The sequence below is a fragment of the Bufo bufo genome, chromosome 1 (genome assembly GCF_905171765.1).
Source record: "Bufo bufo chromosome 1, aBufBuf1.1, whole genome shotgun sequence".
NCBI lineage: Eukaryota > Metazoa > Chordata > Amphibia > Anura > Bufonidae > Bufo > Bufo bufo.
Window position 1 is genome coordinate 199,706,538 of NC_053389.1, and position 18,717 is coordinate 199,725,254.

At 42.2% G+C, this 18,717-nt stretch overlaps 1 protein-coding gene across 1 annotated transcript in view; it reads right to left on the minus strand.

The window, feature by feature from the left end:
* The window catches only part of APOE (apolipoprotein E), a 45,503-nt gene extending 33,076 nt beyond the window's left edge, over positions 1-12,427 (minus strand). Inside the window, exon 1 of the mRNA XM_040434200.1 lies at positions 12,392-12,427. Within this exon, the coding sequence (XP_040290134.1) occupies positions 12,392-12,412 (21 nt within the window). The 5' untranslated portion in view covers positions 12,413-12,427. The remainder of the gene's footprint in view (positions 1-12,391) is intronic.
* Positions 12,428-18,717: the final 6,290 nt, after the last annotated feature.

An 18,717-nucleotide genomic window follows, 5' to 3' on the forward strand; every position in this document is an offset into this window, starting at 1 on the left:
GTGTTTTGCCAGTGTAGGGAGAGGTTGCTGTGTGGAGCAGGGACAGACTGTTAGGGACACCAAACGCTAGCTAATAGGGCCGCAAAAGTCCTTTTAAGGACAGGTATAGGTGTACTATCGATATGTGTGATACACAGAGGGGTGCGATATACTTATAATATACCTTCTAACATAGAAAGTATATAATAGTGCAAATTCTATTGTGCAGCAATTTTTTGCGGTTCTGCTGCGATACTGCAGCTACACAGAGGGGCAAACGCTATTGGAACAAATAATTTCTACTGGTGTGTGATATACCAGTTGCCCCCCCAAAAAAACTGATTGAAGCAGGGGTGTGATATACGTATAATATACTTTCTATATAGTGCATTTAGGTAGTGCAGCATTGGTTTGCGGTTCTGCTGCTTTACCGCAGCTACACAGAGCGACAAACACTATTGGAACAAATAATTTCTACTGCTGTGATATACCAGTTGCCCCCCCAAAAAAGTGAAAAAAAAGTGGGCTACAGTAAAATTGTTATTCAGTGACCGCATAATGTACCTCGAGCCACATAATCACAATTTCTTTTATGTCCAGTGAATGCCTAATTTTTCAGGCCCGTACTTCTGTGGCCTAAAATAAAATTTCTCTAGGCTCCAACAGAGAATTTCCCTTTAAGACGCATTATATATAATTAAATAATATAATTAATATTTTTTGCTGGAATTTTTGCAATGATCCCCCTCTAGTATGTCCCTGTCCATGTTGTAGGACTATTTGTACACTTCTACTAAGTATTTGGTGGCTGCAAATATGAGCTGAAGGTTTTTCAGGTTCGCCTGCCAATAAAGTGAATAGGTTCCGCCGCGAACTTGCGGTTCGCGAACATTTGATCGCATTTGCGAACCATCCCGGCCGATGTTCATCCATCACTACTCATAATACATACCCAAGCTGCTGCAGAACATTATAATAGGTAACCCTTTTTTTAATCCCCCTCCTGGTTTTGGCTTCAAAAACTGCATCAAAACACCTGAAAGTGTAGCAGCACCCCAACTCTTCAAAAAGGGGTTCTGCAGCAGTTCAGGTGGGTATTATAAGACAAAAAGCGGAACCCCCCCCCCACTATACCTTATAAACATATTACCCCAATTACCATGAAATTCTGTGATAAATATTCTGAGCATGTGGCCTCATGCTTGGTCATGTAACTGCTTGGTAACTTCTAATGTTCTTATAATTGACAGCAGGGGGCATTATCCCATATATTTTTACCATGGGCAATAGAGTGGCTCATTGGTTGCAAGTTTGTGATCACAATAGGAAAGATTTCCCAGTAGGATGCATGAAATTGGTCCCAAATTACACCACATTTCTTATAATGACCCAAACACAGCTTCCTTCCACCTCACTGTCACCATACATACTCACATACATGCATCACAAAATGCTGGATATGTTTAATACATTTTAATAAACTTTAATAAACTCCTCTTATTCACACTCTATTTCCTTGACAAGTTTTATTAGAAAAACATGTCGACAAATGGAGCTGTGAGGAATCATTGGAATGTTTTTGTCACTTTTTGTTCATATTTTATTTTTTGTTTGTGCGGCACATCTACTATGTTATTTGCAATTTCACATGGCGAGTTAAAGCCCTTCAATCCACAAACACATAATACAAAGCAGCAAAGTAACATCTGCACAGGGTTTATGGGTCAGTGGTGAATTGTTTACATTCCTTGGTAAAGTAATAAACCAGCTTTTTTGTGTGTAATGATTATGCATTGTTGTGAACATTGGCAGCTTCTGAGAAGGGTTGTCATATAGATTGTGAAAATCAATTTATTGGGTAGTGTTTGCACCATTGTGGGGTGAATGCCCTAAATATTGATGCCATGTTTAAGTTGTATACTGGATGTAGTAAAATCATAGGTGGCAAGAGAAACAGACTAATATCCGTGTCATAAAACATGTGAACCATAGAACGTCAGACAGCGTCGAACTGAAGTCCCTTGGCCCACCAGAGGAAATTATTATGAGAGTCCACCTTCTGTGCATATGGGACCTTAAATGCCCTGTTTTATTAGGGGTCCATTATTGTCAAAACTTGGTCCCACCAGAGGATCCTCCAGTACTCTGGTGGGCCAGTCCTATCCTGATGTCAGAAGAGTGCTGTGAGACACCGCTGCTGCTGGTATAGAGAGGACCTGCTGTACTTATAATGGTAGTTAGCTAGCAAGTAGAGGTAACACATCAAATAGAGCACTACCTTGGGGTCTAGTTGAGGGCAAGAAGCAATAACACTCACAGCAGAAGGGCAGCAGTAAGCAGCCCACTTGCACTTCCTTGTTCTCACACCTAGCAAGCATTGAACCAGTGGTTAACCATGTCAGGACAGCCAGACCAGATGTCACAAGGGTGTCACGACCTATCACTGACCGTGTTCTGCCTGGGGTCAGTTTCTCAAGAGATCGCTCCATGACCTAATGATAATAGATTCCGGTCCAAGTTTCCTGCTTAGGTTTGCGATCCTTTTTTGTCCCATTTAGGCCTCTTTCACATGAGCATGACGGATTGGCTCCGGATGTGTTCAGTGAAACTCGCACCATTTTGCAAGCAAGTTCAGTCAGTTTTGTCTGCGATTACGTTCAGTTGTTCAGTTTTTTCCGCACAGGTGCAATGCGTTTTTCATGCGCATGATAAAAAATGGAATGTTTACAAACAACATCTCTTAGCAACCATCAGTGAAAAGCGCATTGCATTCGCACTTGCTCGCGGATGCGATGCATTTTTCACTGAAGCCCCATTCGCTTCTATGGGGCCAGGTCTGCGTGAAAAACGCTAAATATAGAACATGCTGTGTTTTTCACGCAACGTAAAACTGCGTACAGACCCGTTAAAATAAATGGGTCAGGATTCAGTGCAGGTGCTATGCGTTCACATCACACATTGCACCCGCGCGGAAAACTCGCTTGTGTGAAAGGGGCCTTAGGGATCTGTAGCTTTTCCTTTCAGCCACTTCTAGCTACTATGTATTCTCCTTTTCCGCTTCCCTTGTTGCCAGATATAGACCTTCCTTCCAGATCTTCTATTCTGACCTCAGGTGGACAACTGTTGGAACTGGTGCTGTTGGATCTCCGGTTCTCTCCTGTTTGTTGTCTCCCTTCGGGGATTGTATGTGGTGTTTGTGTTGTTTGTCCTTTCCCTGTTGTTAACCTAGGTGCCAGTGATGAGGACTAATGCTCCCCACCACCCTATTCACTACCTAGGGCTTATTTCAGGGTAAGCCAGGGAAGAGGCACGTGATCGGCGTATGGGTTTGCAGCCCGTCAAGGGATGTCAGGGCAGCCAGTGCTAGGTGAGCAGGGGTCACCACTCTTCCCTCTGCCTAGTGGAAGGGTACTCCTCTTCCCTCCCCTCTTTGCAGCACGTCTGTTACCTGCCATCTCAGACGTGATACCAGATCATCCAGCTTGCTACAATAAGAAATGCTTGTGTAGAGACTGACATTACCAGATTGTGCTGTGAGAGATAGTTTGGAGTGCAGATAACTGTGAGCATAGTGTCACTAGAAGAGATACTGTGACCTGCAGAAACTCCTGCATAGAGTGTGCAGAAGATGCAGCTTGCATTCTCATTACTGTCAGATGGAGACTCCAGGACAGTGTTGTCGTTGCCCAGGGAAGTTGGGTGCATTCTCATAAGCTCATCATCAGAGATGATGGTGGAGTAAGCCTATTGCCAAAAACAGAGACTTTATTTACTAAGCCTGTTGCCCCTACCCAAACTTGCGCCCTCAGGGAGGGACTGGTATAACTATTAAAAGGGGGTTAGGCCCTCTACACATGTCCGGCTATAGGGCTCAGAACTGATCCCATAGTTTTCTATAGGATTATTTGCATACATCAGGCGCATCAGCTGTGATGTTGGAAATAGCGCTGGACAGAAAAATGCTCCATGCTAAGTTTTTCTGTCCAGCGCTATCAGTGTACAGACGCCGGATCTGTGCACTGAAGTACAGTTTACGTATATCAGTTGTGTCCTGCTACCGGCATAAAACAACAGGCCAGGCACAGCTAATATATGTAACATAGTATATAAGGCTGAAAAAAGACATCTGTCCATCCAGTCCGGCCTGTTATCCTGCAAGTTGATCCAAAGGAAGGCAAAAAAAAAAAAACTGAGGTAGAAGCCAATTTTCCTCACTTTAGGGGAAAAAAAGTAGCCTAAGGCCTCATTCACACATACGTGGACCACAATGGTAAAAACCCGTCCTGCTGAGTGCACGGCATCATTGGTTGTTACGACGCCGTGCGCTTCCTGCCGCCGCTGTACAGTAATACACTCGTATGATCTATGAGTATTACTGTACAGCGGTGGCGCAAAGTGCGCGGCGTCATAGCAACCAATGATGCCGCGCGCTGGTGCACTCAGCAGGACGGGTTTTCACGGTCTGTGGTCCACATACAGTTGCAAGAAAAAGTATGTGAACCCTTTGGAATAATATGGATTTCTGCACAAATTGGTCATAAAATGTGATCTGATCTTCATCTAAGTCACAACAATAGACAATCACAGTCTGCTTAAACTAATAACACACAAAGAATTAAATGTTACCATGTTTTTATTGAACACACCATGTAAACATTCACAGTGCAGGTGGAAAAAGTATGTGAACCCCTAGACTAATGACATCTCCAAGAGCTAATTGGAGTGAGGTGTCAGCCAACTGGAGTCCAATCAATGAGATGAGATTGGAGGTGTTTGTTACAGCTGCCCTGCCCTATAAAAAAAAACACACACCAGTTCTGGGTTTGCTTTTCACAAGAAGCATTGCCTGATGTGAATGATGCCTCGCACTAAAGAGCTCTCAGAAGACCTACGATTAAGAATGGTTGACTTGCATAAAGCTGGAAAGGGTTATAAAAGTATCTCCAAAAGCCTTGCTGTTCATCATTCCACGGTAAGACAAATTGTCTATAAATGGAGAAAGTTCAGCACTGCTGCTACTCTCCCTAGGAGTGGCCGTCCTGTAAAGATGACTGCAAGAGCACAGCGCAGACTGCTCAATGAGGTGAAAAAGGATCCTAGGGTGTCAGCTAAAGACTTACAAAAGTCTCTGGCATATGCTAACATCCCTGTTAGCGAATCTACGATACGTAAAACACTAAACAAGAATGGATTTCATGGGAGGATACCACAGAGGAAGCCACTGCTGTCCAAAAAAAACACTGCTGCACGTTTACAGTTTGCACAAGAGCACCTGGATGTTCCACAGCAGTACTGGCAAAATATTCTGTGGACAGATGAAACCAAAGTTGAGTTGTTTGGAAGAAACACACAACACTATGTGTGGAGAAAAAGAGGCACAGCACACCAACATCAAAACCTCATCCCAACTGTGAAGTATGGTGGTGGGGACATCATGGTTTGGGGCTGCTTTGCTGCGTCAGGGCCTGGACGGATTGCTATCGAAGGAAAAATGAATTCCCAAGTTTAATAAGACATTTTGGAGGAAAACTTAAGGCCATCTGTCCACCAGCTGAAGCTGAATAGAAGATGGGTGTTGCAACAGGACAACGACCCAAAGCATAGAAGTAAATCAACAACAGAATGGCTTAAACAGAAGAAAATACGCCTTCTGGAGTGGCCCAGAGTCCTGACCTCAACCCGATTGAGATGCTGTGGCATGACCTCAAGAAAGCGATTCACACTAGACATTCCAAGAATATTGCTGAACTGAAACAGTTCTGTAAAGAGGAATGGTCAAGAATTACTCCTGACCGTTGTGCACGTCTGATCTGCAACTACAGGAAACATTTGGTTGAAGTTATTGCTGCCAAAGGAGGTTCAACCAGTTATTAAATCCAAGGGTTCACATACTTTTTCCACCTGCATTGTGAATGTTTACATGATGTGTTCAATAAAAACATGGTAACATTTAATTCTTTGTGTGTTATTAGTTTAAGCAGACTGAGATTGTCTATTGTTGTGACTTAGATGAAGATCAGATCACATTTTATGACCAATTTGTGCAGAAATCCATATCATTCCAAAGGGTTCACATACTTTTTCTTGTAACTGTATGTGTGAATGAGGCCTTATTCAGGCTTTTACTACTGATGGCCTATTCACCTGCACGCTCACCAATCTGTTCTAAAAAGTAGACCCAGCACTGGAAGTATGCGCTGGAACAACACAGAACTATCCACTGTGTACATAGCTGGTAAGTGCTGTGCTTCTCCCATTCACTTCAATGGGAGCAGTGTTGCAGTAACTAGCTCTGTCTACTACATAGTGGATGTAGCTGTATAGTTCTAGTGCGGAGTTCAGGCCCCAGAGGTACTGCATAACAGCTGATCAAAGGGAGTGCTGTGTCTGAACCCCACTGATCAGATATTGATCGACTTGTACTAATTATAGGGCAACAATAGCAAAAACATGTACAATCCCATTAAGCTTGAAGCATCGCATCAGACTGTAACCATTAAGCCAAAAGTCTCTTGTGATAACTTGTAACCACAAAGCTTGTTGACCCATATGAATTCAGTAAAGACCGCAGTTCACGTTACAACTGTGACCATCTGTTTCCTTCCATGGTCGTTGAGTGGGGAGCAATGTATACCATTCACTTGCCAAAAAGATCCTGGGTAAAGTCTGACGTCCTTACAAATAAACACAGACCTCAGACCAAACTCCCTACACTACGGCCTCATGCACACAACCGCAGCAGGTCCGTGCCCATATTCCGGCTCTCAAACAGCAAGTCCGCAATATACAGGCACCAGCCATATAAGGGGCTATATTGCAGATCTTCTGGTAGTAGGCAGCAGGTTGTAATATGAAGTCTTAGGCCCCTTTCACACGGGCGTCACGGATTTTGTGCGGATGCGTTGCGGGAAACCCATGCGAGTGCGCACGCAATTTCAGTCAGTTTTGTCTGTGATTGCGTTGTTCAGTTTTTTTCTGCGCGAGTGCAAAGCGTTTGAATGCGTTTTGCACGCGCGTGATAAAAAACTGAATGTGTTACCCAGACCGGAATCTGGACTTCTTCACTGAAGTTCAGGTTTGGATTTGGTGTTCTGTAGATTTAATTACTTTCCATTATAACATGCTAAGGCCTCTTTCACACGACTTTTGTTTTCTGTTTACGGGCCGTTTTTTGCGGTCCGTATATGGAACCATTCATTTAAACGGCTCCGCAAAAAAAAAACGGAATGTACTCCGTATGCATTACGTTTCCGTATTTCCGTTCCTTTGAAAGGTAGAACATGTCCTATTATTGCCCGCAAATCACGTGTGTGGCTCCATTCAAGTCAATGGGTCCGGAAAAAAAACGGAACATATATACGGAAATGCATCCGTATGTCTTCCGTATCCATTCAGTCTTGCGGAACCATCTATTAAAAATTTTATGCCCAGCCCAATTTTTTCTATGTAATTACTGTATACTGTATATGCCATATGGAAAAACGGAAACAAAAAACGGAACAACGGATCCGTGAAAACTGACCGCAAAACACAGAAAAAGCCATACGGTCGTGTGAAAGAGGCCTAAGTAAAATGTCCATTAAGGGTTTAAAAATTATAAAAAAATTACTTACCTCATCCACTTTGTTCGCGCAGCCGACATCGTCTTTTCTTCTTCTTGCAGGACCTGCAAAAGGACCTGTGCTGACGTCAACGCACTCACCACATAGTGAGCGTGGTGACGTCAGCGCAGGTCCTGCTGAATGAAGATAGAAGATCCTTCTAAGGGCTCATGCACACGACCGTATGACTTTTTCAGTGTTTTGCGGTCCGTTTTTTTACGGATCCGTTGTCCCGTTTTTTGTTTCCATTTTTCCGTATGCCATGTACAGTAATTACATAGAAAAAAATTGGGCTGGGCATAACACTTTCAATAGATGGTTCCGCAAAAACGGAACAGATACGGAAGACATACGGATGCATTTCCGTATGTGTTCCTTTTTTTTTTTTGCGGACCCATTGACTTGAATGGAGCCAAGCACCGTGATTTGCGGACAAGGATAGGACATGTTCTATCTTTTCACGGTACGGAAATACTGAAACGGAATGCACACGGAGACGCCAGTTTTTTTTGCTGAACCATTGAAATGAATGGTTCAGTATATGTACCGCATACTGAACTCAAAAAACAGCCAGTATACTGAACGCAAAATACTGTCATGTGCATGAGCCCTAGGGGGTCATCTCATCATCTCCTTAGCAACCATCCGTGAAAATCTCATTGCATCCGCACTTGCTTGCGGATGCCCCATTCACTTCTATGGGGCCTGCGTTGCGTGAAAAATGCAGAATATAGAACATGCTGCGATTTTCACGCAACGCACAAGTGATGCATGAAAAACAACGCTCATGTACACACCCCCTATAGAAATGAATAGGTCCGAATTCAGTGCGGGTGTGAAAGTAGCCTTATACTGATGGCAGACCAGACAATAAAAAAAAAAATACAAACCCCATAAATAAATAAATAAAAACTAAAGACAGACCCCAGGTCGATCTTTGTTGATACTTACCACACCCAGTTCCTGCAGTTCTCTTCACTCCCAGGCACCATCACAGACAATGGCACCCAGTAGACATGTCAGATCTTCCAAATGTGGAGAACATCCAAATGAGTGGCAGGGGGACCAGACAAGCACTTACTTACCGGCTCTCCTCTCTTCCGGACAGAACTCCTTTAAAATTTTTACTGTTATTGGTGAGGTCAATTCTTCATTTAACCATTGTACAATGTAAAGACAAAGTCATCATGGGGACACTGGGCTCAGTAGACACCATACAGACCTCTTGGATCACTTTCTTGAAGGTGGTAGGAAAATAAGCTGAATTCTGTTTGGTTCTTTTGAGACCCAGGGACCCTATAATAACAGGTTGCAGTGACTGGAAGTGTTATTATGGGGACACAGGCCCATAACTCAACCACTTACATAACACAGTCCATGAATAAATTAACCTTTCTTATAAGAATTTCTGAAAGTCACCTAAGGGGCTTTATTACAGATCTTCTGGTGGTAGGCAGCAGGTTGTAACTTGAATTATATGAAGTCTTAATTTTTTACCGCTTCTAGCAGTTCTGGGTAATATTAGCTGTCGTCTACAATTCAAGTATGCACAGGTCTGATGTATACTGAGTTCATGCGTACTCACATCTATATGTTACAGCCAAAGAAAGTACAATTTTTTTTTTTACTAAAATCTCTAAATCCATAAAACTGTCCACTATATATTATGTGGGAAAACACTTTATATTGACATAGCAAGTCTGATTTATAAGGCTTTTGCAGGAATTTGTTTAATACATGAACTTGCTTTTCATAGTGGTTGGAATTTGCCCTCCAGGAACAATAAGTAAATGTGAAGTTGGGACGTGGCAGAGTTTGACCGTGTGATCTTGGACAGTTTCATTGTGTTTATCTCCAGTTTAAGGGTTGATAACCTGTAGTTACCTGTAATGTAACCCAATCGTCTCTATATTCTTTTATGAAAAGCTGGGTGGCAACCATTGAAGTTCTTTTGCGGCCCCATTGAAATAAATGGGTCGGCACCCGCACCCAGAACTACGGACGTGTGGATGGACCCTAAGGTTTTCATTATTCTAATTTGCCTGCTTGTGTCCCTGCATGTGACTCACAGACGTGTGTTGTCTGTGTTCTCCATGGACAGCACATGTACCCATTCACTTCAATGTGTGTATTCCGTGTTTTAGCACGGTCCATGGTTACCACAAAAGAATGACCTATTTTTGTCTGTTTACAGAGCCATCATGCCCATTATAGACTATGTTTCCATGAAAAACACAGACACCATCCGTGTTTCACTGACCATTTATACGAGATGCACTAAAAATCTGTGCAGTTTCTGTGGAACATGAATGACACACGGAAAGCATAAAACAGACACAAGGACCAAACAAAGATTCTTAAAGGGGTTGTCAGAGTTATTTTTTGTTCTTTGGCAGTGAGGAGACATAGTCAGGTTCATAAATATTGGGACATCGACACAATTCTAACATTTTTGGCTCTACACACAACAATGGATTTGAAATGAAACGAACAAGATGTGCTTTAACTGCAGACTGTCAGCTTTAATTTGAGGGTATTTACATCCAAATCAGGTGAACGGTGTAGGAATTACAACAGTTTGCATATGTGCCTCCCACTTGTTAAGGGACCAAAAGTAATGGGACGTAATAATAATAATCATAAATCAAACTTTCACTTTTAAATACTTGGTTGCAAATCCTTTGCAGTCAATTACAGCCTGAAGTCTGGAACGCATAGACATCACCAGACACTGGGTTTCATCCCTGGTAACTGTCTTCAGTTCCTGCTTGTTCTTTGGGCATTTTCCCTTCAGCAAGTGAAATGCATGCTCATCGGATACAGGTCAGGTGATTGACTTGGCCATTGCATAACATTCCACCTCTTTCCCTTAAAAAAATATTTGGTTGCTTTTGCAGTATGCTTTGGGTTATGGTCCATCTGCATTGTGAAGTGCCGTCCAATGAGTTCTGAAGCTTTTGGATGAATATGAGCAGATAATATTGCCCGAAACACTTCAGAATTCATCCTGCTGCTTTTGTCAGCAGTCACATCATCAATAAATACAAGAGAACCAGTTCCATTGGCAGCCATACATGCCCACGCCATGACACTCCCACCACCATGCTTCACTGATGAGGCGGTATGCTTAGGATCATGAGCAGTTCCTTTCCTTCTCCATACTCTTCTCTTCCCATCACTCTGGTACAAGTTGATCTTGGTCTCATCTGTCCATAGGATGTTGTTCCAGAACAACGAAGGCTTTTTTTAGATGTCGTTTGGCAAACTCTTATCTGGCCTTCCTGTTTTTGAGGCTCACCAATGGTTTACATCTTGTGGTGAACCCTCTATATTCATTGTGAAGTCTTCTCTTGATTGTTGACTTTGATACACGTACACCTACCTCCTGGAGAGTGTTCTTGATCTGGCCAACTGTTTTGAAGGGTGTTTTCTTCACCAGGGAAAGAATTCTTCGGTCATCCACCACAGTTGTTTTCCGTGGTCTTCCGGGTCTTTTGGTGTTGCTGAGCTCACCGATGCGTTCCTTCTTTTTAAGAATGTCCCAAAGAGTTGTTTTGGCCAGGCCTAATGTTTTTGCTATGTCTCTGATGGGTTTGTTTTGTTTTTTTCAGCCTAATGATGGCTTGCTTCACTGATAGTGACAGCTCTTTGGATCTCATCTTGAGAGTTTACAGCAACAGATTCGAAATGCAAATAGCACACTTGAAATGAACTCTGGACCTTTTATCTGCTCGTTGTAATTGAGATAATGAGGGAATAACACACACCTGGCCATGGAACAGCTGAGAAGCCAATTGTCCCATTACTTTTGGTCCCTTAACAAGTTGGAGGCACATATGAAAACTGTTGTAATTCCTACACTGTTCACCTGATTTGGATGTAAATACCCTCAAATTAAAGCTGACAGTCTGCAGTTAAAGCACATCTTGTTCGTTTCATTTCAAATCCATTGTGGTGGTGTATAGAGCCAAAAATGTTAGAATTGTGTCCCAATATTTATGGACCTGACTGTATGCTGGGCAAAGGAGCTGACAGACTGGAGGAGTTCTGCAAAGCATTGCACAAGAACAGGTAGGGGAAAGATCCTGTGTGCATCAGCAGTGTCATTGTACAGCTAGGACTTGTAGTCCTACAAATACAACATGCTGCTGAATCTCCCAGCAGGCAGACATGTCACTCAGGGCAGACTTATTCACTCCCTATGCAGAGCAGGGGGAAGGGCAGAGATTGTTGTTATTACATTTAAACAAAGGGCCAGAAGAGAACCAGGGAAATGGATTATATTTTTTTTTACCTAAAACTTTCATAGCTTCTATATTTCTGCCCAGATTTACAGTGCTATATATATATATATATATATATATATATATATATATATATATATATATTTATTTATTTTTTTTCAAAACTCAGACAACCCCTTTAACGGATCGATCACTTACCCTCTTATCACGGATTTCACCACAGACAAGGACGTGGCCTAACTAGACAGATAGTAGTCCAAGAGACTGAAATAAAAGGGTGAAGCCTCAATGGGTTGTCAGTCAACTTTCCCAGAAACAGATATAACTAAGAATCAATAGGACACAATTTGGCATCTATTTATGGGGGAACCCAATATGGTGATGCTTACGGCTATCTTACAGGCTTCATTGGTAAATTTCCTTATTGGTAAATGTACACAAAAGTCCAGTTTTTCCCCCTATACCACATACTGTGAGCTAGCCTTTCCTTAAACTAAATGTCCCCTTTATAGCTCCAAGTTGTTTTTAGAACCAATATTCTGTGCTGATTCTTCCTTACAAACATACCTTATGTGGAGGTTTTATCATCAGGAGTGTGAATATCAAGTTTTATTTTGCCAGGTTCTGCTCCTGCAAGGGCCCAGGAGGGGCAGGTTCACTGCAACCTGCTCTCGGCATTAAGCCGCTTCACAGCTCCTCCCCCTGCTGAGTGACAGCAGAAGTGGTCTCCTGGTTGGAAGCTACAGCTGTCACTCAGAGCAGGGGAGGGGCAGTGAAGCAGCTCAACGCTGAGAGCACTTCACAGTGAATCTCTGCCTCCGTGGCACATGCAGAACCTTGCAGATTAAGGGGTCATTTATTATACTGAAATACGCCTATATTAGAAGTTTTTTAGGCATAGATTGTGGCACAACGGTCAGTCGCACCACAATCTGCGACGTCTCCCAGCTCACGGCAGGTCTAAAATTGTGGGCATGGCATGGGCCGGGAGGGGGACAGCTGGCAGGACAGTCTCATTTACCATTTTCTACGCCTGTTTTTCTGGCGTAGAAAAAGGTCTAAATTAGGGATTAGCGAATCGAATTCGGATGAAACATCCTAAGTCGATTCGCATAAAACTTTGTTCTAATACTGTACAGAGCAGGAGCTCCGTACAGTATTAGAAGGTATTGGCTCCGATGAGCCGAAGTTATTGCTTTGTGAAGTCTCGTGAGACTTCGCGCAATAACTTCGTAAATTTATTTGTACTGTAAAAAAACATTTCCCTAACTCAGATTCAATTTCAAGTTACCACTTGGAACTGAACCCGAATTCGGGAAATAATTTTTTACTGTACAAATTAATTTATGAAGTTATTGCGCGAAGTCTCGCGAGACGTCGCAAAGCAATAACTTAGGCTTATCGGAGCCAATACATTCTCCGTACAGTATTAGAACAAAGTTTTATGCGAATCGACTTTGGAGGTTTTACCTCCAGTCTGACAGCCGGTTCAGACCTGAGCGTACTGACCTGAGCGCTCTGTATGCGCGATTCTCCGGGCATCTCACATACGCGGCTCTGGAAGTATGCGAACGCCCATTGTCGCGCGTTCCCGGAAGTCTATGTACGGGAACGCGCGACACTACGCCCCAAAGAAGCTCCTGTACTTCTTGGGGCGTAGGGCGTTTTACAGCGCGTTCGTACGCGCTGTAAAACGCTCAGGTGAGAACCATGCCCATAGGGAAGCATTGGTTCTTGCCTGCTGAGCGTTTTACAGCGCGTAGGAACGTGCTGTAAAATGCTCAGGTGTAAACCCAGCCTAAATGTCAGACAGCAAGGAATCAGTCTTACATTTAGAAGCAGCGGTGGATCAGCTTCATAACTTTGGCGATCCACCGTCAGCTACAGGGCTTATTAAGACAAACGCCGGTCTTAATAAATGTGCCCCTAAGTTTATATTCACACTATTCCCGATAATAACAGCTCCACATCAGGTGTTTTTCTAGTGTAGACAGTAGTAAAACTACTCTTGGTGACGATAACATAAGAAAAGCTATTTGCCCCTGCCCTAGATATCCACCGATTTCATATTTGTTATCATGTAGTCGTTTCTGTTAAAATGCAATATTGGACAAGGGGAAACTTGGCAGTGACTTTTTATTATAAAACCATTCTCTCTCTCCCTGAGGTTATGGATTTATTGGTTTATTAAAACTGGAATGAAAATTGTCGGAGGTGATATTTTACTATATTTATCAAACTGCTGAGAACGGGAAAGCTTGTTATTCATGTAAATGGGTTTCAATGCTGAACACGTACGTGTGGTTATGGGGACAGAAATGCCGCAGGTTAACCCCGTATGGCTCCTAGCACTCATATGCAAGATATTTTTTGTAAATCATGTACGTCATAGATACACTATTTGTGAGATATGCTAAAACTTGGAACATCTGGATGGGGACAAATTCTTCTGTAAATGAAACCCATCAACCACCACAACTCATTCAAATCATTCTTTGTGCGTGCAGGGGTCACGTCTACACAGATGTTGTAGCACATATTTCACAGAAACTGACACCTACTCATCAGTGCAGGTTGTGAAACAACGTCTTGTAGGGCGCAGTGCAAGATCAGTTCCATGGCCACCCTTTTATCTGAATGGTGGCTGGGTACTACTACCTAATGTGTAGTGGTATAGGCAGCAGTTACTATTACTGGCAAGACCCCTTCACTCAAATGGGGGTGATCTGCAATACCAGACACACCCTAAAGACTGGAGTGGTGCTTTTCCTTGTAACAAGGAAGATCCTTTATTCTAATCTTTGACAACATCTTCAAAATGTATATGAAGCCCCAAAACTTAAATGCCCCTAAGCATTTTTTGTAATTAGCCCACCTGACCCACAGTCCAGCATAAGTTTCCCACAACCATATCTTTTTTTTCTTGTGCTCTCCTCCCAGGTGGTCACCGCCACCAGCCCATTGGATTACAAGTCGAAGGTCCTCTGAGCTTTCTGGCGCATGCGCAATTCTGATAACAGTGTTAGTAGTGATAACACTTCGCCTTCTAGCTTGCGGTGGAATTCAGGCATAAGAAGCAGCTCATGCACCGATGCACCGCTTTGGGCCAGCTAAGCAATGTTCGTGATCATGCCCATGCATTGCCCAGGCTGGAAGAGAAGACCAAGAGACATGTACAGCACAGCAATGGAAGAAACCTCCAAATTAGGGCGTCATGGTAGGAGTCCTCATTCCACAAGGTGCAGCCATTTTTCATTTGTAAGACTGCCCTGGAAAACCCCTTAAAATAAAATATTGTGGTGCACCACTGGGGGCCTGGGTTTGAATTTCCTCTCACTCCATGGGCATAGTGACAGCTTAAATGTGCCCTTCACAACTGGCCTCAGGGTGCATACAAAATAGGTAATAAGATTGGGACCCCAAAGCGGACAGAACCTAATTCAAGTAGAAATACATATTTCCCAGCGTCATGTCTCTATGGTTTCCTTTAACACATTTGTAAGCCGATGAGTATAATTGAAATGCGAGCAGAAGCTCATCTACATCATGAGCTGACGTCATGTATACGATGTCACATATTTCCTGTCCGGAGCAGCCAAGTGTTGTCAGTTCTGAATAGGTGATCTTTTTAAGTTGTCAATAGCTTCCATGACAGCCATCACTCTTCATTATATAGGAGATCAGTGGAAGGACATGCCATGCCTATATGATGGGTGCATGGCACATGCCCTTTGACAATCTAAGTGTACAAGTAGAGTTCCTTAGTGATCGGGTGGCTGCCTAAAAACTGCAAATGACAAATACAGTTGGATGGGCTCAGAAAAATTTACATTGGAGCCCTGAATTATTCCTGCTGCCAAACACCCATTTACAGTAATTTATAAAATGTCAACCCTTTGCATTGTGTACAGGATCCATACACTCCACTGTGCCCCAATGTAGTCAGACACTGACAGACGTGCGTGTAGTCTCACTGTGAAGGGACACCCTGCATTATTAGGGGAACAGTAAAACAGTTGTGCAATAATTCAAATCACTTCCAGGATGAATAGCAGAGGTCGCAATAACGACTGCGCATGAAATTTTACGCTTTACAAGAAGTCTTGCGTATTTCTACACAAGACTTTCTTTGGTCCGGAGCACTGTATCAGGGCAGCTTGTGTAGTCTGTCCAGTTCCTGCTGCCTGCATCATTAATCCTGCTATGGACGGCAGGAGCTGAACAGAGCTCACACAGGCTGCACCAATACAGCGCTCCGGATCACTGCGGGAGCCCAGCATTGATTGAAGCCGGCTCCCACTGTAACGGCCAACATAAGAGTTCATTTCAAATGCTGGCCGTTTAACTCCCAAGATGTCACGATCAATAGTGACCACGGCATCAAGACAGGGTCAGCGCTGCTCCCTCTGCCATGCCTTACATGTCTATTAGACTGTGCAGCAGACGCAGCCTACTAGATTGCCTGTCACTGCTGCATTAGGAGACAAGGTGTACCACTGCATCATAAAAACACTGTTCCCTTAGTAGGACTGAAAAATAATAGTTATAGATTAATAAAGTGTATTTAAAAAAAAAAAGAAAAAATTACCATGGTTATCTTGTGAAAGTGGTGTGTGTATATACATTTATATCACTTCGTGCTTGCTGGAATCCTTATAATAAGGAAAACCTCCTGTGAAAAACATAAAAAAAAAATGTAAAAAAAAGTGTTTTTTAAAAAATGTATTCTGCTCTTTGAAGAAATAATAAATGGTAATCAATAACTCCCATGTACCACAGAAAATGGTACCAATGAAAAAGACATAACGATCTGCAAAAAACAATAAGTATTTAAAGAAAAGTATTAAAAAGTATTTTTTTTTAAATGCACATATTTGGTATCACCATAACCATACTGACCCATGAAATTACAGTAATATGCTAGTTATGCTGCATGGTGATCATCGTAAATGTAAAGTGCAAAAAACAATAGCCCAACTAAATAATACAATGAATCAACAAAAACCTCAAACGTTTACACTGAAGAAAAAATAAATAAATACAACACTTATGGGCAAAAAAAATAAAATAAAAGCCACTGTGTCTTATTTCATACTCCTCCTTGGCTAAAAATATTCCTCAAAAAAATAAAATAAGGGGAGTATTCTTAGGCTACTTTCACACTAGCGTTTTGGACCGCTTTTGAGAGCCCATGACTGATCTCAGAAACGGAAAGCCAAAACGGATCAGTTTTGCCCTATTGCATTCTGAATGGAAAAGGATCCGCTCAGAATGCATCAGTTTGCCTCCGTTCAGTCACCATTCCGCTCTGGAGGCGGACACCAAAACGCTGCCTGCAGCGACGTTTTTCTGTCCGCGATGTGTTGCGGAGCAAGCTGGATCTGTCCTGACACACAATGTAAGTCAATAGGGATGAATCCGTTTTCGCAGACACAATAAAAAACGGATTTGTGTCCCATTGACTTTCAATGGTGTTCAAGGCAGATCCGTCATGGCTTTAGAAGACATAATACAACCGGATCCGTTCATGATGGATGCATGCGGTTGTATTATTTTAACGGAAGTGTTTTTGCAGATCCATGACGGATCCTCAAAAAATGCTAATGTGAAAAACGCCTTAGGAAAAAATGGAGTGCGACCTTTGGGAGCAGGAAATGCGATCAGCAGATGCTACTGAAGCAGATATAGTTCCATATTTTTTTCCATAATGTGTGGTATTATAGTATTTTTGACCTATAAGAACCCCTTTAAGTAGTCTTCTGGATAATCATGTCTTTTATTTTATTTTATATTCCAGGTAACTTGTAGCTTTTTAATGTATTGTTGACACCCAGTGCCATAGAAAAAGCCCATCAAATAAAAATACTTAATACTAATAATACTAAACAATAAAATATCTGCTAATTACTGTAATTCTCTCTGTGTAGTTTTCAGACTAGAACTGCTAGGCATTGGAACATGAATCATAGTCATTCATTATAGAGATTATAGAGGACTATCTATGGTCACCAAGCCCGCATTTTAGTATACCCAGGCCCTCTCCTGCTCACCCTTTCTTCTGTGCCATACAAGTAACAATTCACCTCTGATCGAATCAACATTCTAACATTTTTACCTTGGAGGAGGTTATTTTCTAAAGGGGTACATATTGCAGTACAGCTGCAAATACAATAAAAATGTCTGCTTTGGACAATTCCTTTTTTACCAGGATACCTGATGTTAAACTGATCACATGGCATCCCACAGCTGTGGGCACACCTGGCAGTAAATGTGCAATTTCCCTACAGCACCACCACAGGTTAAGAATTACACATTTCTTATTGAAATTAGTGAGCTGTCCATGTAATGGACTGATATGACGGGTCCTCCAGAGACAGAAACGTTCAGTGTAGCTGCCCTTTCTCTGACTTATAGATAAGGATCCTAATGGTGGAATCTCAAACAGAACGAAAAAACTTCTTTGCATTGCTGCATGTATTTTCTATATCCAATATCTTGCAGATAACTGATTAAATGCTATAGTCTTAGCTTTTACTTAGGTTATAATGGAAAAAAAATAAGTTAAGCCATAACTAAACAAGCTACATAACACATGAATCAAGTGTCAAATTACTGGAATCAATCTAGTCCCATAACATCGTAATAATTCTTAATGGTATTAATTTACGGTCAAATTGTTGCGTCTATAGCCAGCTTTATTCTAAAGTCATATCTCTGCCTAATTGAACAAGCACACAAGTGGAATCTAAGACTGAGGTAGGTACAACCACATGACAGGCCAGATATAAGCCCTGTGACAAGAAATGAATACTCCTCTTTGTAGGCCATTTTAGTTGAGGTCACACCACTGGCATAAACAACTTAATAATGATGGTGCACCCCAAGGCAATATC